The 23,987-nt window shown below is 42.0% G+C and overlaps 1 protein-coding gene and 1 long non-coding RNA gene across 5 annotated transcripts in view; one reads left to right on the top strand and one right to left on the bottom strand.

The window, feature by feature from the left end:
- Positions 1–23,987, bottom strand: part of AMFR (autocrine motility factor receptor) — a 38,036-nt gene that overhangs the window by 5,955 nt on the left and 8,094 nt on the right. The window contains exons 3-12 of one of the 2 annotated variants that reach the window (XM_039503342.1): positions 22,994–23,158; positions 19,371–19,523; positions 15,275–15,315; positions 14,661–14,793; positions 13,719–13,852; positions 12,575–12,685; positions 10,166–10,356; positions 8,674–8,777; positions 6,103–6,219; positions 5,079–5,162 (exon numbers count right to left, since the gene is read on the bottom strand). In XM_039503342.1, the coding sequence (XP_039359276.1) occupies positions 5,079–5,162; positions 6,103–6,219; positions 8,674–8,777; positions 10,166–10,356; positions 12,575–12,685; positions 13,719–13,852; positions 14,661–14,793; positions 15,275–15,315; positions 19,371–19,523; positions 22,994–23,158 (1,233 nt within the window). Of the gene's footprint in view, positions 1–5,078; positions 5,163–6,084; positions 6,220–8,673; positions 8,778–10,165; positions 10,357–12,574; positions 12,686–13,718; positions 13,853–14,660; positions 14,794–15,274; positions 15,316–19,370; positions 19,524–22,993; positions 23,159–23,987 lie in introns of both variants that reach the window. The other variant, XM_039503341.1, reaches the window with a different exon arrangement.
- Positions 9,703–21,206, top strand: LOC120384513. Of its 3 annotated transcripts, none has more exons than XR_005588929.1 (4): positions 9,703–10,228; positions 10,570–10,740; positions 17,719–17,865; positions 21,099–21,206. It is a non-coding gene; the product is annotated as an uncharacterized LOC120384513 (long non-coding RNA). The 3 variants fall into 3 exon arrangements; XR_005588930.1 differs by lacking the exon at positions 21,099–21,206 and adding an exon at positions 19,736–19,871; XR_005588931.1 differs by lacking the exons at positions 17,719–17,865; positions 21,099–21,206 and adding an exon at positions 13,666–14,195.

The following is a 23,987-nucleotide window of genomic DNA, read 5'->3' as shown; positions in this document are numbered from 1 at the left end:
AAGCAGCTGTGAACAGGACTGCAGAGGGTACATAAAGCTCCGTAAGCTTAGGACTGGGTTGTCCATAGCACGACTTGCAGGATTTCTGCAGAGGCTGTGGTTTGAATTCTCACGCATTTGGGAGCGTTTTCCAGCTTTTCCAACTGAGCGAAGTAGTCAAGGAACCTGCCTCAACTGTCACTGCCAACAGAGCATCTGGTACTTCACCCTCCTTGACAGATGGCCTACCAAAGCTCACGTGAAAACTGAGTTGATGAACAATGACACAACTAAGCTATTTTAAGTGAAGTAATCAGCCTATACTGATCATGTCCTATCATATCAGGTCAGCATAAAAAAGGAAGTTGCTAGCTAGTGCTAACCATGGTAACTTCAAGAAATACATTACCTGAGCCAACAGCCTAAGAGCTTTGGTATCATTTGCCATCCAGGCAGACTGCCCTGACAACTGAAATGCATCAGAGAGGTAATACATTGTTCATGTCAGTTTCTACAGCCTAGCTGCTATGACTCCAAATCATCAACTGCTTCTATTTCAACATCCAGTTGTGCTGATGGCAGCCTGCTGACAATATAAATCTCCACAGTTTGGACATGTAAGCTGTAAACTGTGGAATGCATAGATTTCAACAGCTGGTGAGCAAAACAAGTCATTTTTAAACCACAGGGGACAAATCAGTGCACCCATCTGGTTGATACCAATACCTTCGGAGCATAGGCAGCAATGCATCAACCAATCTGATGTCAACAGAGGCCCATGAAACATTAACAGCTAGATCACATAATGGTGCTGCTACTGCCGCAACCTTAAATACTCTCTTTATGAAAACCAAGACATGACCTTCTTGGGCCATTTAACAATATGGAGGGGTTTATATCATTAGCAGCCCTTGCATACACATCGAGGTGGAGGAGTGACGTAACAGAACTCCGTGGTCCCCTCAGAAAGCCTTGAAGCAAGTGAGTAACCTCACTTTCTTGGATCTCCAAGATGAAAGAATGGAAGCACCCTAGAATGATCACATCCACCTCAACCAGCGTCCACAGGAGAGTCACCACAAACCCACAGCCAACAGCCTCAAAAGATGAGAGCAGACCTAGAAAAATCAGTATGGACCCCCGCCTCCTGCCTTTTTTACCTTTACCCATGGCTAGGAAGTCATCAGCCAGTGAGACTAAGAATCTATGCCATACTGAAGACTAAAGCAAGACTTTAAAAAGGGGAGGGAAAATGAAAGTGTCTGAGGGTAGAAGAATACCGTGCCAAAACCTTCTCCCTGTTACTCAAAAAAATGAAAGCTGAGACAGGCAAGACCATCAACATCAAAAGTCTGTTCTTCAAGCTGGGGACTGACAACTGTTCTTGAAGGAAGCTGGTAACCTAACTAAAATCTCAGCCATTGTAGTATGAGAGAGTGCAATATCCCAAAACACAATAATAAAGGTTATGACAAGCCAAAAGATCAGACCAGCACTCAAATTAAACCACTTCCACACTTTAGAATCAATTCCTCTTACAGGTTTCAAGAGAAAAATGTGTGAATTGCACTAGGAGAATTTGTGATGCCTGCCAGGGTTCTCTGTAGCACTCATCACCACAGGATCTAAGCATTACCAGTGCATTCACTTCTCAAGGCATGTCAACTGTGCCATCAGAGGGTTTTCAGCTTTACCCTGAAATCTCAAGTCAGTTCCTAAGGATCTATGACAATCTCTTTAGAGAGGATACCTACCTTTGGAGAAGCAAAGACTGCATTAATTTTCTTAAACTAGGTCAGTGGATTTTAATGTGAATGGAAGTATAAGCTTGAAGGAGCTGACTAGAGTCAGGGAGACATGAGACACTTCAACACTTTTTTATTGGGCCAAGAGTGGAGAAAACCCCAAGAGGGAAAAACTACACAATGGTGAGGAAGGAGAGAGAAAGGGAGAGGACCATTGTTTGCACTGCTGATCTCACTTACCATTTTGATATGACCCCACAAATTAAGCAAGCGTGTCACCTTACAGAGAGGATAAAGGCATGGCCAAGATTTTCGGGGGGAGCGAGCGAGCGATTTTGGGTGCACAGCTTGAGGCACCTGAAAGGACCTGATTTACAGAGGGCAGGTGCTCAGCATTTTCTGAAAATCTCCTTTGAAGTATTTCAAGTTGGGCACCCAAAATCACTAGCCGCTTTTAAAAATCTTGGCTATTACCCCTGCCTAAAGGACCTTATGCAAAGCAAATTACGATGTACCGCACAGGGAGAGGAAGGATTACACTTCCCTAAGTCAGGACGTTGCTTGTTTTCAAATGTATATTAGTGCCCTTAAAAAACAGGACATCCAATAAATGGAAATTCTGAGGGCTGGTGAAGGAAGGTGAGTCATTGTCAGAGAGGTTACAGAGGCAGTATTTGGATAAGGAAAAGAAAGGTGTGTGATGTGTGGGATGAAAGAAGGAAGGCCCAGGCAATGGGTAGAGCTAGAGAGTTTGCAGAAATCAGAGCTAGAGAGTTTGCAGAAATCGCTCTAAAGCTGTAACCAAATAGCATCAGGGAGGAGGCAGACTAACAGGCTGCTGTGTCTCATTGGGCGTTTCCCCATGGTGCTCTGTGCCACAGGGTTTGTCTTTAAATTTAAATACTTGTTGGAGGTCTGAGTCCCACCCCTAGAATACCCCTGGGTATGTGAGTTGGCATATTACATTCCCTCTGCACTTAAGCAGCTTTTTAAACACAATGTGACCCTCATAAGAACCACAAGCATTTCTATGTCTTTACAGATACACAGATATGGTAATGTGTGCTTCTGGCAAGATGTAGAGAGAGAAGGGACTGCACCCATAATGAACAAGTTACCCCATCAAGCAAGAAACCACAGCTAAAAGGGAATGAACATAATCAAGAAATCCCTGCAAGACATGGCTATTCTCTCTGGGCCTACCACTCTGAGCCATGAAAGAATTAACATGGAACTGGACACCAGGACTAATAGCCAGTCAGCAGACCGCCATCCTGTGTAGCTGTCCATGGAAATATAATAGAATCATAAAAATGTTGCCCTGGAAGAAACCTCAAAGGTTATCTAGACCAGTCCCTTGTGCTGAGGCAGGATTAAGTAAATCTAGACCATTCCTGACAGGTGTTTGTCTAACCTGTTCTTAAAAATCTCCAAGAACAGGGATTCACAACCTCCCTTGGCAATCTATTTCAGTGCTTAAGTATCCTTATGGTTAGAAAGCTTTTCCTAATATCTAATTCAAATCTCCCTTGCTTCAGATTAAGCCCTTTACTTCTTGTCCTAATGAGGATAGTCCGATTGTTTTGGTGAATTTAATGTGAGAAGAAGGGGCTGGCTCTACAGCCCTGGAGACTAAAGACTCTTCTCCATAAGCACAGAACAGATACAGGCTGAGTAGCAGCACTGAAAGCTCCCTTCACACTACCCCAACATGATTCAAGCCTGACCTGATGGAAACATATAGAAGTTGGGAGGGAAGTTCAATCTCCATGGCCCATTTACTTGTTTTGGCCTCTAATAAGATGGTCAGAAGTGCTCATTTTGCACCGCAGATGCCTGTCCAGTAGGGAGAGGATGGAGACCACCAACTCACTTCCCACAGCCATCACTGAAAACTTTCAGTCATGATAGACCTGGGATGAAATTCACATCCAGTCACCTACAGGAGAAAAGGTCCCTAGATCATTATCCCAAGCCCATTACTAATTCTGCAAGTGAGCCAACACATCCTCCCCCAAGTCAATATGCTCAAATTAAAGTGTTTGAATTGGGGTAAAGTTCTCTATTTTAAATCAGACCAAGAAGTGTGCCACTTTTTGAATGTGCACTTTCAAAAGCATTGCATATATATATGCAACTTTTAAAACTTTTCAGGTGGGTTAGCAAGACAGAAGATCTGCATACACAGATCCAGAACGTCAATACAGAAAACAAAAAGGTTCAACACAAAACATTCAAAGCTAGAGCAAATTTGTAAAATGATGCTCCTGAACATAAGATGACAATCCTTTAAAAAGATTTTACTAACACACCAAAAGAAATCAGAATAACTCAAAAGAAACATGGGATGAGGTTTCTTCTAAGTCACTCAAGAATAATCAAGTACTTTATATCCAACTCCAGATTTTCCACCTCTGTGATTCTTCCTCCCACTTGAAACTCATGCCTATACTGACCCTGCTCTATCTTCTACTTCAGGGCTTTAAATATAAATAAAACCCTGTGCTACCTCAGGGTCTGCTGCTGGCAAACTGCTGCACCTTGCCTTTAAATTAGCCACAGCTGGGCTATTCAGGTTATTAAAGACTGCCAGGTGCCAGAAGATTCTGTATCTGATGGTTCATTCCCTTCTAAATCCAACTACAGAGGAAGGTAAAAAAAACCACATCAGATCAGGGAAAAACGGAATCTTAAAAACCAATCAAATAAGAGACTCTAATCTTTCCTCCAAGCTTTAGTTTAGCCGACTTGCACCATTCTATTAACTCCTTAAAGAGGGAAAGAGATGTTTTTCCTTCTGCTTCTTGGGAAAGACAGCAAAAGGAAGAGAATTAAGTACCTTCCTCCCCTTCCCATCCCCCCGCGTTTGTACCCCATTCACTCATAGGCACCCCATGCCCCCTAGATCTATCCCCCACCCTGCCCCTCAACAACCACATGAAAAAGTCCCCATACCTGAAAAAAAAACCACTCATTAAAGGGGCAACATCCCCAGAGTCTCAGAGAAAATAAAGAGTGGAGCTCCCACCCTCCCCTTTAAGGGATCACTCTAAAGAACCCAGGGATAGCAAGAAACCCTGCTCTGCAACTCCCCAACAGCCTTCTTTCCTCAGACATGAAACAAGATGAAGAACTCCTTGAAAAATCATCCTGTCCCAGTCACATAAGACTACTGTGCTTTAGAACGGAAGCCTGACATTTTCTGTACAGGTGTAACCACTGTGCACCAGCATGGCAGGCATTGTAATACACACCAGCAGAATTTACTGGTACTCTATGCTGTTTTGAATTCATTTCTCCATTAATTTTGTTTCCTTTTACTATCATGCGGCTGTGCTTTTTGTGCCAGCTTACCTGGGTAGCAGTTTCCGCTTCCTCCTGATCGGAATTATGCCTTTCCACTGAACTGTTTGTCGCAGGCCTAACACTATCTGGACGCTGCAATACAAGCATCGCAAATTTAATAAGCTACATGAAATGCATAAATAAATACAAGGCAAGTTCTAAGAATAAATTCAAGATCTGTCTTACACCCCTTTCAGAATGACAGCCGCTTCCCCACACACACTGATGGAAGGTACATACCAGGTAACCCACCAGTATCTGTTGTGTGCAACACCAGATTTAGATATTCTTACTAACAGAAATGGAGTTCCCAGATGGCTTTATTGTAGTCCACAATAAGTAATAAGACCTGGACATTATTTTGCTGACTACTTTCTTTGTAATACCTCCGCCCCTCCAATGATATAGCTCAATCATACATCAGCAGAAAAAGCAGCTGCAAATGTTATGATGCTACAGCAACGTGACCAAGAAGATGCTTTGTAACATTCTGAGCAAATTACCATTGAAGATGAAATTTCTTATATGTGTTTTTAGCACATATATGGTATTTTTGCTATATGAGAGCGAAAAAATGGTGTTTCTGTAGCTTTAAAAAAACCAGGGAAATTCCACAAAAAAGCTGGGTTAATACAACAATACATTTGAGATTTTATAGGCACAGAAGTTGAGATAATCACAGTCACAAAACCTGCAGGATCAGGATGCCAGTTAATTTTACCCAGGATAGTAAGACATTCAAATTAAATCCTATCTTTAATACTAAATGCTATATTCTGTGCAAGGGCGCCTGAGTTAGGCTGGCAGTAGGAATTTCCTGACTTTTATGCAGGAGAAATCTGAACAATGATGTTGCATTAACCCAGCATTTGATACTACTAGTGGATAATAAACAAGGAAGAACTGAAGACTCAACGTTACATTTTCCTAGTTTGTTCTCAACATTCTCATCCACGTGATGAATCTAGACAATTGGTAAAGTACGGTCCTGTCAGAACATGATCTCATGACTGACCTGTGTTGGGAAAGGTACCTGGATGCGCCCCTCTAAGATGTTGTCAGTTGTTATTTCTACCGAGCGTGTCAGCTGCAGATCCTGTAGAACTATATGGTAAGGAACCTGAGGGAACATCTCTTGAATCTGATGGGCCTGTAAAAAGCAAAATTTATAATGTGAAAATCTGCGTGCAAAGTGCCTAAAAAAAAAAAGTCATAATGGAAGGTCGAAGGCCCAGATTTTTAGAACCGTGCATACATATGCTTAGTCTGTACCTGTAGTGACAGCAATTCCATTCCAGTTGCGGTAAATGTGCATGCAATGACAATAACTGCAAGAGCAAATTGGACACACCAGTTCTGGGTCTCTCTCGCTCTCAGAAAAACATCAGAACAACTGTACTGTTTGACGGCAACCTTGTGCATGTCCCATGTTCCCAGGAACAAGAGATGAGAAGCTGTAGCTGTCACCACTTTGGGAAATGCAGCAAGAAAAGTTAAGGGAATAACACACTAGAGAGGCTGATAATAACTGACATCCGATGCAGAAAGATGAGACCAGGCTGACACTTACAGAATGAGGTGAAATTCTGATGCCACTACAATCAACGGCAAATATCCAATTGACACATATGGAGCCAGAATTTCATTATGAAACTTCGCCCTTGAAAGAATACAGGCTTCAATAAAACCTCCCATATACTCTTTTAATCAAGGTATTTTTCATGAGCGTTTATACCATCAATATTTTATCTTTCAGTGACTGAAAATTAACTCAATGTTTAAGATTTACTATACTCAATCCCAGATTAACGCCAACATGGCATTGATAACCCAAGGGACTAGTAGTGTCCATTTTAAATAGTCTACTCTCTCTCAGACTGTTCAGGTTAGAAATGGATGTTTTATCATCATCTGAAAGCTTGAGAAAACAGCTTTCAAATGGATTATTGCATGAACAACTAACAATTCACTGGATTTCAAGCTGTTTAAATGATGTACAACTGAAACAAAGAAAGGCAAGAGGGCAATCAAAATAATGTGCTTTTAAAGGTCCAAAGTCTTGATAAATGCCAGGGCTACAAAAAAAAAACAGTACATGACCAGTACAAGTGCTTTCAGGATCAGTAAACCTTTCCAATGCTCAGAAAGAAAGAAAAAACGTGGCAAATGGTATGTTGGATAGTGGGGAGAAAACCAGGTACATACTGGATGGTGCTTTCAAATAGCTCACAAAGCAACAACAGAGGTACAGTACACGTAACAACAACTTCCCTTTTTATTAATCTGTGACCAAAGTAACAGGTTCAGCATTTCAGCCACTGGTGGCCTCTCTCTTTGAATATTCTACCAGGGATTTTCTCAGATAACACGAAGCAGAATTTTGCTTAGTTTCCAATGTAAAATGCATAATGCTTCGGTTTACTAACACACTGGTCTTTTTCCTTACATTAGGCAATTCAAAGTACAATACTGAAATATATTCAAATATACATGACCCTTATAAATTATTAGTCATCCTAAATATAACTTCCATCCTGTGTCATCCTGTTCAGAAAAAAAGAATAGCTGGTGTCTGCTTAAATACTCTGTGCACATTTAACTAGAATAAAGTTATTACAGTCAATAGTCTGCAAACCCAAAAATATTCAAAAACTGTGGTCTCACCCCACAGAGATTCAACAGCAGAGATGGCACCTAAGTCAGGTCTTGTAGCAGGCAGACGTCATTCATTTTACAAGATACACTGATGACCAATTGCTAATATGCTATGAAATTGGGTATCATAAATAATTCAGATTAAATGAACTAAACACATTTTGTGATGTAATTTCCTTGACTTTTTCTATCATGTGCTATCTTTTATGCACTAATCAACAAAATCTGGTCATTTATAATCAATGTCCCAGACCTCAATGTGAATTAGCAAGGTTCTGCTGTACTAAGAGAGCACCATCTCATTTGTACGTGTTTGAACACAAAGCTCTATGTAGGTGCTCAGTACCATTAATAAGGGTGATGAGAACTATAGTCCTAAAAGAAAAGAAACATACAGAGACGGTCTCTCTCTAAGAAGGACAAACACAGTGACAACAGTACTGTAGAGACAGTTTTGTCAGTTTAAGGCCTGATTTTGCTACCACTGACGTCAATGGCAAAACACTCAGGATGCAGAATCAGAACCTTTGTTACTATGAACTGTGTGTGGAATGAAGTACTGGAGAGGACCATAACAAGGCAACACCAAGCAAGCTGAGAGAAGCAGCTTTATGTCCCAATCTCTGAAGTCACACCAACCTACCTATCCTCATCCACTACATCCTGTTGCAAGCAGTGCACAATGTTAACACTGACTTATGGTCTCCCCTCGCTTCAGTTTCCTCCACTGTCCATTTATTTTCACACATTAGCACTGCTAACATGCAAACCCAGCTCCAGATGTCAATGGAGCTGCACCCACTTAAGCTAGGCCGTCTCTGTGGTGAAGCCTTGAGCCTGGCACCTGATAGAAATTTCAATGGCTCCACTCACTCTCAGTCCACATACATCCCTTTCACTCCAACACAGACTGGCAGGCATAGGAGTATAATCTATTAATCGGTCTTACCATAGCATTGAGCTGTGAGTTGCTCGCTTGCGCAATACCCAGGATATTAGTAGTATGCATCACTTCCACTGAAAAACTGGGCAACCAGCTAGCGATACGAGAGCCTGAGAGCAAGAAACCAAATGGAAGGTCAGGCAGGAATAAAAGAGGTTTTCAGCAATCTGAGCTTTTCCATGTGTGTTTAATTCCATCATCTCTAATTACACAAAATGAATAAGTGAATTCTATAATAGATTCCATTCTAAGCATGTCTCCCAAATGGGGAGAAAGTAGGAGCAAAGACAGACATATCCCTCTCACCATAACCGTCACCATTTGTTTGAAATGTACATATTAACATTTCACTAAACCAGCCACTACTGATCTGCAGCTGATCTGTTTACTTTTATGTTTACTTTTAAACAAAAACCGGTAGGGGGTGGGAGGAGGGAGTGTTTAATAGTTTGGAGGCTATCAGGGAATCAAGAGGACATGAACTCAGTTACAGCACCAGTAACCTACAGGTAAGTTCTATGTTGTGGAGTAAAAATACCTGCTCTGACAAAGACAAAGGGAAAACTCTAAGGTCAAATTCAGCTCTGGTGTAAGTGGGTGCAACCCCACCAATTTCAATGAAGATGTGCCTGCTTATAAAGAGCTAACTTTTGCCCCTACTGTTTCACAATCATACTGCCGTGCAAAAGCCTGGAGCAATCACACTGAGTGATCCTCCGCCTCTTCCTGTGGCCATTACAGGATCAGGCCGCCTGGAGTATGGAGAATGAATAAATCCTCATTCCCATTCCCTTCCTCATTTCTTATTTGGCTGATAAATGGGGACTAGATGGTTAGTATAATTTTGGAGAAAGCCTTCAACACATGCCTGGTAAGATGTAACAGTCTTTCAAAAGCGGCCACTGATTAGCAAACAATTTGGGTAGGCAGACAAACCCCAAACATCTCCTGCTCTGCCAATGGGAATGAGAATTTTTGGAACAAACAACAGTTCTAGAATTGTTAACCCTGTAAAACTCTAAGTGGCTACTCCCTTTTCCTTGAGTTACATACAGAAGAAGGGAAGCTTTCAGAAGTCTTTATAGTTTTGGATGGTCTTAGAAGCATATGTTCAAACCTCTTCAGAGGTGTGACAAAAGCAAGCGTAGACGTATCTGAGCTAGTTTTTAGCTAGCAATAACTTCATAGGGAAGCCCGCCTGCGACGCTGGGTACATATTCAAGCAGCTAGCTTGTGCTGCTTACTGTGGCTTATTGCTATTGTTACATGTCACAACATGCTGCAGTCACACCTCTGACTGCAGTGCAGACATACCCTATGAACCGATATTCACCTGTAACTAGGAGAAGGAACTATATATCTGAGAAAGTTGAAAGGGAGAGGAAATTTTTGTACAGTTTAAGTTTATATTGGACCACAATGAGGATCCAGTTATACAGGAGGCTGCTGCTCTTCTGTTTTTCTGGATAATATCAACTGTAAAACCTGGTTAACTAACCATCAAAGTGGAAGAAGTGATTGTGCTGGTTCAAGCGAGGTCTGCCTTCTGCTACTGCCACAGGTACCAAGTTCTCATCTAGATTCTCCCTCTGGTGGTCCTCCCTAACTCGGTGGTTGTCAGTGATATTGAGAGACATTCTGCAAGTGGGGCAGGATGTATCCTGTTCAAGCCAGGAACGCAGGCATGAGCTGACAAGAAACAGAAAACCATACTGAACATATACCATTTGTCTGCGATATCAAAATCACAGGTGCACAGAGAAGCTGCAGTGTAACAATCACACCTCACAATATTCTCTGCAACACATTAATGTCTGATTGCTGTTACATTTTACAGTTACCTGAAGTGACAGACTATATGATCAGCTTCTGATGACCACATCACTTGATTTGTCTTTTCAGCTGAAGAAACCCAAGTGAAAGTGTTTGCACCTTGCTTTTATACCCATGCTTCCAGACAGACCCTCTTCATGTCTAGAGAAGCCTTGCACAGATTTACTTGTCCAAGTAGCCCAGAGCAAGTAAATTTTAGTTTAGAAGGGGAAGTCAAATGATCATCATCATAAAGAGCAGGTGAGTAGATTTTGTGGCTGTGATGGTAAATCTTCAAGGCATTTTTAGCCAGGCTGGTCTGGAGTTAGCATTCCAAAGAACTGTTTAAATTTTTCTTGAGACAGTTAACCTTACTTATATTATTGACAAGGGGCCTATTACTATGAGAATTTTATGGACTAAGATTTATTGATGCAAGCAATAATGCATTTATTTTCTAGATTCATTTACATCTACAACTCTTGGGGTCCCAGGACTTACAGGGATCCACTAAGCACTGTGTCTGCTTTCTGATTCAGACTGCCTAGACTGCAATGAGAAATCACACTGAATTCAGAATTGTATTCTGTTGCAGAAATTCAATATAATTTCTTAAAACATATACTTAGTGCTTATATAATACACTTAATGAGAAGCTCTCAATGCACTTTACAGAGTCTCAGTATGTGTCATCCCCATTTTACAGACAGTGAAACTCAGGTGAAAAACGACTTGTTTAATGTCAAACTACAAGTCAATGGCAAAGTCAAGAATATAACCCACTAGACTGGAATAGGAAGGCCCTATATTCCAGTGGATCAAGCTGTCCATCTATACATGATGATGTACGAATAAATATCTAGATACGATGGTCATGAGCACACTAGTAATACCAAAATAGATATCATGAAAATCTAGCCAAATACATCAGCTTGTTCCTCAGAAGAGTGTACCAAGAAGCATGTTAGTGGTGCCAATGATCTAAAGTCATCACTTACTGTAGCAAACAAGTGCTGGATATGGTAAGACAGTGAATTCAAACAAAAGTTCTAGTAAAAATTAAAGATGGGATTTTCAAAGGAGCATAAAGGAGTTAGGTACATAACTCCCAGTGAAATTCAATAGGATTTGGGCTAACACGATTTGACTCCTTTGAAAACCCAGCTTAAAGGAACAAGGCTGATCTTAACCACGTGTATCTGGGCTACCATCTCTTTTTGTACATCTTGCACATAGGCGGACAGAGTTTATGATTTTGTGTGAACAAAAGCTATTCCACCACCTCCCAACTCTAAAACTAAAGAGCTATGCACTCCCACATATCCGAGAACAAGAACGAAAGCTTCATGTTTAGCCTGCTAATAGCAAAAGAAGGACAATGATGAGAAGAGATAATTAATTCTTAGACGGTATCATGGTTAATTTATTAGATCAGGTTTTTACACCTGAGTTTAAGTCATCCAATTTAACATGTTGCCTCTCTCACTAATTAGCTGGCACCATGCAGCTCAGAGTAACCTGAGTTCAGAAAGAATGCAAAGATACCATTTTAGATACATGGAAAACAACTTTCTGAAGAGGAGAGCCTCTGCTTCTCAAGTGCATGGCTGGTGATTAAATATTCATAGGGTTCTGTAGCTTTGTAAAAGGAGTTTCTGCATCAGCGACAAATTATCTCATTAGAGGCTTCATGGAATGCAAATAAATATTTATGAAAAGGTTTGCAGTGAATAACAACAAATTAGCCCCCGATCATAACCTCTGATTTGATAACTAACAGCCAGGAGAGAGCCAGGGAAGGAGCTATTAGCAAAAGAAACATGATCATACAACACATGGACAAAGCATTTAACTGACCCTTCAAGTTAGTCAACAGGTACTTCAGAAAGCCCCTGCCTCCCTACCCAACTCCCGCTTTGTTTGTTTTAAGCACAAGGGTAAGGTATTGTCTCTGGTTTTTCATCTACCACCCAAAAAATAATAAATCTTCTTGGAGGAAACGAAGGTAGAGACAGAGGAAAAAAGCGGAGCTTGCTCAAACCAAGCATCTATATACAGCAAGGTATTTTCTGCAATCAATTCACCAGATACATACTTGTGGAAGAGGTGCCCACATGGGAGTTTACGGGCAGTCTGCATGGAGTCCCAGCAAATGGCGCAGTCATCATTATTGACAGCTAGCTCTTCAGGAGTTGCAACTGCAAACCTACAATGGGAACAGACAAAACAATGATCACACCAAGCCCAGCACAGCTACACACCTAAAAGTTCTTCTATTAGAAACTCTCAATCACTGCACTAGCCATTCACTCTGGGTTGATGTAGAGCAGTAGCTTGCAGCTTTTTCCATAACACGACCACAGTTAGAAGGGAAGAAAGTTCTGGATTTCATTGCATCAGTTTTGAGACCCCTGTCCCATCTAGTTATGAAAAGAGAAGGTGTCCATGGACTTCCTTGCTACTCCTCCACGACTCAGCGTTAGGCTGAGGACACACAAGGTATAGCATGCAGAGTCTTGGCTTAAGAATAAGTTCTACTTTTTAAAGCAGGGGGGTGGGGGGAGGGGAAGGGGCAGTGCTTTAAGGATGGGACCTTTGCCGCAGCAGCTCTTTGACACTGTTGCGCCCCCACCGATGGCACCGGGGGGGCAGCAACGTTCAAGCACTGCTGTGGCCAAGGACCCTGCAGCACTTTAACCCCTGCCCTTTTGTGCCCCCTGGCTGCCAACAGGCGGGGGGGAAGAGGGGCGTAAAGGGAACAGCTGCCCTGGGACCAGTGATTTAAAAGGGCCCGGGGCTCCGGACGCCACTTCCGCAACTAAGCTGATCTAGGTCTTCGTGTAGACAGTGCTAGGACAACAGAAGAATTCTTCCGTTGACCTAGCTACCGCTTCTTGAGAAGGCAGATTGCCCATGTCAATGGAAGAATCCCTCCTGTCAGCGTAGGTAGCGTCTATACTGAACCGCTGCAGCGGCGGTGCGGTGCCCCTGTAGCGTTTTAGGCACAGACAAGCACTAAGAGGGGTCTACTTCTAACGGAGGGGATGAGGAAACAAAAAAATCAGTATGATGACATAGTATAAGTGAAAAGACTTAACAGCTGGATCAGCAAATTTGTGTTTCACAAGCCATTTATATTAACACATGGTAAATAATGCAACCCCCTCACATCGATTTGTTTATCAGGAGGCTCTTCAGAATCCAACTCGGCACTTTAAACTCACTCATCATTTACTCACCTAGCTTCCATGTTTCCAACCACACGCAAGTAGTTCTTGTGACGACGGATTCTACGCTGAACCTCATGGAACAAATAACGCAGCTGCATAAAAATCACCAGGCTGGCCATCGACAACCAGATATTGCCAAACAGCTTTAAAACAAAACAAAACGGTGCTCAGAAGTGAATACCAAGATGCTAAAGAGAAGAACTGAAAAATATCAGAAAATGCAATATACATCGTACAAGTCACTAGAGTGTTCCAGTCTGAAGGGCTCAGAAAATTCCAATCTGGCTGTTCCAGAAAAACCCAAACCATTATCAGCTGTTCCACCCTCAGACATGAGAACTTTGTTTTCAGAGAAACATCTACCCAGCCTTTACAACCTGAGGAGGGAGGAAAACTTCAGTTAGAAGATTATTTCTGCCAATGGGCATTGGATCAGGCTCTTAAGAGCAGGAAGAAAGATCTAAATACAGAGATAAACCAATATTAGCCCAGGTTATTTTGTGTTCTGTGTTCATATACAATCACAAGAACCACCTGCAGTTTACATTCTTAACACTACTTAAATAGTAAAGTATTTACAACAAAAAAAGTTACATTCACTCCTGACCAATTTGATGTCTCTTATGGGGGATGGAAATAATTTATTTTTCTTGATAATTCAAGCCTGACATTACTCAAGTACATATCAATTTGAAGTGAAACATCTGCGAAACATAATTATACAGAACCTATAATTATACAGAGAGCTAAAACACCAAAACAAAATGGCTTCCACAGAGTTCAATGATATAGGTAGAAACAATGCCTACAGAGCAACGTTATATTTCCATTTCTTTACTTAAACACCTTCTGTGTAACGTTCAGTCCATTACAAATTAAAAATGTGCGTGGCCAGGTCACTTTATATTAAGACAATTCTTTTTGCTTAGCACTGACTTCAATGTTACATACCAGCATGTGAATATGATGCATCAGGTCCAGTGAAAGCAAGGTTAGCTCCATGACAAAATCTGTATAATACACATACGTTCCCTTGCCCTCCCAGGTTCCTTCATGGTTGAGATCCCAGAGATGAATTACATAACTGTAAGAGAAGAGAAGTCAAAGTTATTTATAAAAAAGTTTAGAAACTGAACTTGATTCTAACAACATTATTTACAATTTTTTCCCCTCCTGCTGCTGTTGCTCCTCTTTCCATCATACTTAGGTCTTTCTTATTCACCTGACTAATTAATCTCAATGATTTCAACAGCACTATTCATGATAAGCAAGGCAATCAGAATTTAGCCCTTGGTCTCGGGATATCTCAGCCTACTTTAAGCCCTGTGTGGTTATATTTGAGTCCATGCTTCAGATACACCATTATTAATAACTTCCTTAGTTGTATGTTCACTACTGTATTACTGAGCTTTACTGAAAAATACGATCTACAATAAATAATCTCTGTCCCTCTCAAAAAGTCCCATTTGCAAACAAACAAAATAACTAAGCACCACCTTCGAAGTGAAGCACCTATCTGCACCAACATCTTGGCATGGGTATCATCTAAAACATATGCTACTTACCGTAAAATCACATGAGCAGTTCTCACTGTCACAAGTAGCGACTGTAAGGAAAAAAAAGTCAATCATTAATGTAATTCCGCCCCGTTTTACAGATAGGGCTACTGAGGCAGGGAGTTGAAGCAACTAGACAAGGGTCACAGTGAACCAGTGGTAGAGCCTGGAATAGAACCGAGGTCTCCTGACTCCCAACTCTTCGCCCTGTCTTATAGACCATACTGCCTCCTTAAACCTTAACGTTCTCAAGCCCTGTCTATGCTGGGATCAGAACTTTGCTAGCTCCCTGCAGCCACACATAGCACAGTTCTCATCCCACTGTGGGCAGGAACGAAGTGTGAAGCTCAAGGAAACACACTGATGCTTATTAGTAGCTAGAAGTTTCAAGTGGGACTAAGAAAGCACCTCTAAGTCATTTTCATTCCTTTTATTGAGGCAGACAATCACTGCAGGAATAATTTAAGTCTCTAGTGTTATGTAATAGTAGATACAAGAACCTGCATAGAATTACATCTTGTACCACACTCCTCATTGTAGAATCTGAGTGCCTTCCAGTAGTGCATTAAGCAACATAACTAATGTATTTGTTCTTTCATCCTTTTCCCAGAGGTAGAAGTACGGGGAGTATATTTTGTTTTGGGCTGTTACAGCTGCCAGGGGAATGTAAATGTCCTTTTCTACATGTAAAATTTCAATCATAGATTTGCATTAACCAATTATATAATATTTTGTTTTCAATGTAGCCTCTCTCATCCTGAAAGATCAGTGTGTGTTTATGGATTCTACATACAATACACAGATCACTTCGCCCAACTCTCAATTGGCCAATTGGATTAATTTTGCTGTCCTTGCTGCCTGAGCACTAAAGAGTACAAATATCTTTACAACAAAGTGGTGAATTAAAACAAGATATTTAGACTCCATAGCACACAGCCGATCGTATTACAATTCTTACAGTAGCTAAAATATAGGGCCTAAACTCTTTGGGTTTTCCCTTGACAGATGTTTTCCTTATCAGGCATTTCATACCATGTCCTGGCTTTGACATAAATCTGTGCTCAACAGTTTATCCATCCAGCAGATCTTATAATCATTCTGTTTCACCACAGGGATTTAATTTGTGTTTTATATTTACTTTTGCTCATTGGCGTGCTCAGAAATTTTCCCTGTAACTAGAAGACCTTTTGAGAACAAAGTACAATAACTTTTCTGTTTCTGTAGTTTGGTATGTGATTGCATCAGCTACGTAAGAAGGTTTAATTGTCATGTATGTGACAGGAGCAGATTGTGTGGCTGACAACTTTTTATGAAAGTTGGGTCGTGATTAGAACATAAGACAGTACTGAGCGATTTGTTGACATTACTTGCTTTTAGTCTGACCTGTACATGTTGCTTAGATGATTTGCTGATCATAAAATATGAAGATTTCAGTCAGACAAAAGGCTGTATTATTGTAAAAAAGATAATCCTAGAAATGTATTCCAAATGTATCAGAGACAGAGTGTTAACTTGAATGTTTTACTATTCACATGCAATATGACCAAACTATGGTTGCTGTCCGAACCACACCTTAATGCCCTGTCTTTCATACTTTTAAAATTTCAACCCCGTGTTGCATTTATGTAATAATTGTTTTTTAATTAAATTTCCTTTAACTGAAGAAAAAGAAAAGTCACGGGGAAAAATGGACTCATTTCACAGGATATGCTTGGTTGTGTATCTGGAGCATTGCACTTTAGTATTTTAAATGTTTATTCAGAAGCAAAATACTGCCCTTTATTGATCACAGAATGCCAGGGTTGGAAGTAGGGTGACCAGATGTCCTGATTTTATAGGGACAGTCCTGATTTTTGAGTCTTTTTCTTATATAGGCTCCTATTACCCCCTCACCCCCTGTCCTGATTTTTCACACTTGGTGTCTTGTCACCCTAGTTAGAAGGTACCTCAAGGGGTCATCTAGTCCAGCCCCCTGCTCAAAGCAGGACCAATCCCCAGATTTTTGCCCCAGATCCCTAAATGGCCCCCTCAAGGACTGAACTCACAACCCTATGTTTAGCAGGCCAATGTGCAAACCACTGACCTATACTTGCCAGGCCCTTTCAGAACCCAACCTACTTCCCTTACCACATTCACATCCCTCCCAAAACTCAACTCTGCCATCCTGCTGAGAAGAGGAGGGAATAGACAACACAAAGAGAAGGAAGACACCTGGCTAGAACCTGAGAATCACATTCACATCGCTCTACTGAAAACACAGGGGAATAAAGCTAAATCAGTGTTTGCAAAGTCAGGAAAGAGACTAATAGGGTACTTTTAAAAATCCAATATAATTACATATACTCAAATGCAATAGAATTGTCAGTGTCCATTTTAAAGAGCATCAGATGGACTGTCAGTAGGAAAACATTTCAAAAGCCTTTCACTGCAGTTTCGCTACTTTTTCCTTTAAGTTCGAGGATCACCACCAGATGTCAATGTTAGGAGGCATACAGAAAAGAACACGAGTGTATCTCCTGAGGCTCAACTTGCAGACACACATTGGTAATTTCACTCACAGGAGTATGGGCCCACTGAAATCGAACACTCTACTCATGCAAGTAAGTGCTGGCAGGACAGTGCCCCTGGTTTGTTAATCAGATACCTAAGAGCTATATCAATTCACTTGACACATCTGATTTTTCAGAACTTGTTTTTAAAAATACATTGGTATGAGACAGATACATCTGTGTTTATCTCAGTGTTAAACTTAGGGCTGCAAATCATCTTTGCTTTAAGAGGTGGTAGCTATGATAAATCCTTTCCATGCTGCCTACTTTCGGCAACTGAAATTAATACACCTGTGTCTGAGAAAAACTAATGAGCGTGCTTCGTGCGAAAGAGGAAGAATTAGCTGAGGTGCCTATTAGAATGAGACACACAATGTTAGAAAGAGCTCAGCTATCAGAAACAAATCTTCAGTTCCATTTCACTCTACACGCCGTCTGGCTCATTTTTGTGTTCAGGTCAATCTGAGCTGAAACTTTAATACAAGTGCCAAATATTGAAATGCCCACAGCCCTGCAGCAGGCGCCTCTGCTCTAACTAGGTGTCTCCAACCATCCCCTAGAAACCCCCAATTGTTTCCTCGCTCCACTATGTCGGGCAGTACTAGGATCCTCCTACTTCCAGCTTGGACTGATTTAACATTAAGGTGGTCCAGATAACCACTATGTGGTACATGAACTAAGGAAAATATATACTTGTTCCACCCCTAATAAGTAAAGAATAAATGGAGAAATACAGGTTGAACCTCTCTAATCTGGCACTCCCTGGTCTGACACTCTGTGGCACAGGCACCGACTCTGTGGGTGCCCCCCGGGCTGGAGCACCCACAGGGAAAAAACAGTGGGTGCAGAGCATCCACTGGTACCAAGCTCCCCCCCTGCCTTCCTCACCCAGTGCCTCTCACGCGCTGGCAGCCCTGTGCTTACAAACTGGCGCAGGGCTGGAGGCCAGGACCCCAGGTGGCAGCAGGGCCCCCGGGTGGGGGGCCCTGCTGGGCACAAAGCCTGGGGGTGCTGCAGCACCCCCCACACCCTTACTTCCCGCCCCTATGGAGACCCACTGGCACTCTGTATTGACCTCCTGTAGTTCAGCAAATTCTCTGATTTGGCACTGGTCAGGTCCCAAGGGTGCCGGACTAGAGAGGTTCAACCTGTACTACACTGGAGAAGTTGATTTAGATAACTATTCTAGTCCATACTGAACAGGAAAAATAAATACATTCTAATAGACACTTCACCTAATTCTTCCTGTATTTCTCATGAAGCGTGCTCATCGGTTTTTCTCATATACAGATGTCTTGATTTCAGCTGTGCCAAAAGTAGGCAGCATTGTACGGATTTATCATAGCTATCGCCTCTTCAAGCAAAGATGATTTGCAGTCCTACGTTTAACACCAGGATAAACACAGATCTGGTGGCTGCTTTGCAATAGTACAATATTTATTTTACTTCTTTCTATCTGGAGACTTTCAAAAACCAAACTGCTGAAGCCCCCAAATAAACCAAAGATAAGAGGAAAAACAAAGTGCAAATCAGCTTGCATATAAAGTAAGTCTCACCTCTGCTGCCATGAAAGCTAGAGTGTGCATTCCATGCGTATAGCCGATAACGCCACAGATCACTGCTAGACCACAACAGGAGAGTAACATGGCAATCAGCAGAGTCAGGACTCTGATGTGGCTGCTCATTGGGGTGGTGGGAGAGAAGGAAAGCTAAAACATAGACATACAAAACAGTGTGAACAAACTGGTCCTCTCCCTATTGCCTTCACCCACCACATATTCAATTGAACCTAATTACTTCCTGAATATAACCAGTGTCGCAACCTCAACCAGCTAACCCAAGCAGCTAGGAGGGCAGGGAGAAAGAAAAAAACCAAAACTCCCTAAGGCCTTGTGACTCTAGCTTTCATTTATATTCACAGATTTTAAAGCCGGAAGGGTCCGTTGTCTAGAATGACCTCCTGCATAACTTAGGCCGCAGAACCTCACCCAGCAATTTCTGCATCAAGCCCATAACTTCTGTTTGAGCTGGAGGGTAGGGTGACCACGTGTCTGCTTTTCCACTGGAACACCCAGTCAAAAAGGGACCCTGGTGGCTTCGGTCAGTACTGCCGACTGGACCGTTAAAAGTCTGGTCAGTGGTGCTGCAACGCTAAGGCAGGCTACCCCCTACCTGTCCTGGCTGGCACCGTGCTGCGCCCTGGAAGCAGCCAGCTGCAGGTATGGCTCTTAAGCGGGGGCGCCACGGGGCTCTGCGCACTGCCTCCGCCCCAGGCACCGGCTCTGCACTCAGAGCTGGGGGCAGGGGTGATGCCTGCGGGTGAGAGCAGCGCGTGGAGCCTCCTGGTCCCCCTGCCTAGGACCTGGAGCTGCTGATTGTTTCTGGGGTGCGCACAGCGCGGAGCCAGGACAGGCAGGGAGCTTGCCTTAGCCCTGCTGCACCGCTGATCGGGAGCCACCCGAGGTAAGCCCGAACCCCAACCCCTGCCCCAGCCCTGAGCCTGCCCCCCACAAACCCTGAGCACCCTCCCACACCCTGAACCCCTCATCCCTGGCCCCACCCCATAGCCCTCAGCCCCCTCTGCACCCCAACCCCCTGCCCGAGCCCAAACCCCCTCCCACACCCTGAACCCCTCATCCCTGGCCCCACCTCAGAGCCCTCACCCCCTCCTGCACCACCACCCCCTGCCTCAACCCACAGCTCGCTCCTACCCTCCAAATCCCTCAGCCCCACCCCTCAGCCTGGAGCCCCCTCCTGCACCTCAAACCCCTCATCCCCAGGTCCACCCCAGAGCCCACACCCCCAGCTGGAGCCCTCAATCCCTCCCGCACCCCAACTCCCTGCCCCAGCCTCAAGTCCCCTCCCACACCCTGAACCCCTCATTTCTGGCCCCACCGCAGAGTCTGCACTCCCAGTTAGAGCCCTCAGCCCCTCCTGCACCCCAACCCCCTGCCCCAGCCCACTGAAAGTGAGTGAGGGGGGAGAGTGAGCCACCAAAGGAGGGGGAATGCAGTGAGCGGGGGCGGGGCCTCGGGCAAGGGACGAGGATAGGGTGTTCGGTTTTGTGCGAATAGGAAGTTGGCAACCCTACTGGAGGGTATGTTTTAGAAAGACATCTATTCTTGATTTAAAGATGTCAAGGGATGGAGAATACACTACTTCCATAGGTAAGTTGTTCCAATGATTAGTTACCCTCACTGTTAAAAAATTGTGCCTTATTTCTAGTCTGAATTTGTCTAACTTCAACTTCCAACACTGGATCTTGTTATGCCTTTTTCTCCTAGATTAAAGAGCCATCAGAAATCTCTCCCCATCCAGGTATTGACAGACCATGCTCACCTTTTGATCAGAAGACTGAAAAATATTTCCTTTATATTATTTAAGATTAAATATAATTTTAACTGAAAATGCTTATATGCTTTGCTTATATATTATATCAAAAATAAAGTCATCTTAATTTAAGGATGAAACTCTGAGTCTGCGGTGTTTGGTTAATTATTAAGTTGGCTCACATATTTCATGCATTCAGTTGCTAAATTCATTCTTCTTTCCCCCTTTGAGTTGGAGTCAGCTTCACAGTCACACATTTATCAAGAAAAGTGTTATAATCCAGACTTTAATGTTTTCCTTCAACAAGAAAGAAAGTCCCAGTACCAGAGCTCCTTTCTTAAGAACTCTCGCTCAAATGCAATAAGCATTTCTACCTTTACAGTCCGCTCTCTCTTAGCCTTCTAGAAGATAACTTCAGTACCCCAAGAACTGCTAGATAACCTTCCTGTTGATCTCTGGTTTATAGTTATTCCACCCCACTCAATCTCATCTCACTTTAGGCCACTATCAAACTGCTGGAAAGGCAACCCTTCCTGGGTGGTGAAACGGAAAAAATTGGGGAGTACAAGAGGCTTTAAAATATAGAGTTTGGGGTAAACCAGAGAATTCAGTCTGGCTCAGGCTTTTATTTAATGACACTGAAGCAAAGAAAGCAGCACGTAACTTTATAGATACTTAAGTGTCTACAATTACTCAGAGTACAAAGCTGATTTTTCTAATCTCAATAATAGTCCATAAAAAAGAGAATTAAAGTGCTCGTCAGATAACATATATTGTGGCACACACACTACCATGTGAAAGCTTTGAATTTTGTAATCTACATTATACCTCTGTTCATATGTCCAGAATAATAAACAGACCTGGCCCAATTAGAGGGATCAGATTACAATCGTGTGCGTAAAGGTCAATTTGTTTATTTAACTAAAACTGAATTGACACTTTATTCCTTTTAAGACCCCTATTAAAAGTGCACTCCAATAACCTACCCTTTAGGCATTGTTTCTCACTACTCTGCTCCCCATCCTTGTTTAGAACCATCTTAGCTCTCCATAGTCTCATTGCTATTGGTGCAAAACCCATGTCCTCTACAGCTCCAGCCACCTGGTACGGCCTCTCTGCAATCCTCCATCTCATTTCATTTCCCAGATGGTGACTGTCTTTCCCCCTCGCCTGAGCCTATTCACTACTCTCCCCGTCTGTGGCTCACTATTTACCTCTCTAATACAGATATCGTTTGGGATACAGTTTATAATATACAGTGCATATAAAGATGCATTGTGTACCATCAGTTCTTGATAGAGGCACAATGATCATAACTATTTCAAAACATGAAAACTGCACAGAAACTATAAATACGCAATGAAATCCAATTCCTTTTGCTCTATTCTTTGTAATTTTACTTTGAGAGATCATAAAAATTTCAAACTACCCTCAGAAAACTACCCAACTGGGCATCAAACTGAGGGTGATTTTCTAGAATTCTTAGCTAAGGCAATTTGAGGAGGACACTTTTTAAAAAAAGGATATTTATTGCAGTAATTCTAGGCAAGGCAAGAACACATGGAGCTTTACATCGGAGGATCTTTCAGCATTTTATGAAAAAGGATAAATATAATTTAACATGGGATGATCATTTAAGATGGGAGAACTGTAGCAGGGAGGTTAAAGACCTGCTTTTCAGAGGTGCTGAGGAATCACAGCTCAGTCTGAAGTCAATGGGAGACATGAGCGCTCAACATCTCTGAAAAATCAAGCCCTAAGTGACACAACCAAGGCCACACAGTGAGTGAGTGCTGGCACTGGGAGCAGAACTCACATCTCCCAACACACAGGCATTAGGAAAACTTACATATTCAAATCGATCCTTGCAGAGCTGAACCATGAGGTGGAGAAACACAAGCCCAGAGAACCAGAGGCACCACATGACCACCTCTTCCACTGTCTGAACATTCAGCACACCAAAAATAAAGATAAACTTGTAGAAGATGAAATTCCAGAATTTGTCCTTGAGATGCTAAAAAAGGAAGACATTTATTTCTGCAGGTAATCAAAGTAGTTACACAAAGCTCACACACAAAATTATCCACCCCGGCTATTTTATTAATAAAAATACCCTATAATAATTTGCACTTATGCAGCTTCTTCACCTGACAGTCACAACACGCTTTAGGACAGTAATTACAAGTTCCACTGTGCTAGATATTGGAGAGAGTAAAAGGACAGTCCCTGCTCCAGGGAGCTTATGGTCTCAGCTGAGCTAAGAAGCAAAAGATGAGTGGAACAGACAATAGGCAGGAGGGAAGATGAAGGAAACAGACGTATGAAAATGTGATAGGCCAGCTATTCAGACAGCTAAATGGTGATATTTTGTATTATTTTTAAAACAATAGGTGTGAATAACACAAAAATGAGAAATATTAGAAATTCCTGCCATCAAGGTGGATGGATTTAAATCACCAATTTTAATCATGGTTTGGCATTTGTACTTTTTAGTTATTTTTCTAAAGAAGGCTGATTACCATTGGTTGGTAGCGATTAAAACATGCTTATTTGCAAACAAATACAGCCTTTACACTAAATTTGGTGCTTCTTTTTGCTAACCAGGAAGATGCACTATAAAAACATTAATTTAAACAATTAAATTACTTAACTCACATTTATCCAGATAATTTAAAAATACAAAAATTAACTATGTTAGAAAAGTGATTTTTTTTTTAAAACTTGGGATTTGTCTCAAACTCTATTTGGATGGAAAGTCAAGTACAATTAAAAATGCACAAAACCAACATTTTTTTTATTAAATAAAACTACCTTAACTGTGCTAGATACATAAGAAACAAGTT

This window comes from Mauremys reevesii, linkage group 16 (assembly GCF_016161935.1).
Source record: "Mauremys reevesii isolate NIE-2019 linkage group 16, ASM1616193v1, whole genome shotgun sequence".
Classification (NCBI taxonomy): Eukaryota; Metazoa; Chordata; order Testudines; family Geoemydidae; genus Mauremys; species Mauremys reevesii.
This window is presented reverse-complemented; position numbering and strand designations above follow the sequence as displayed.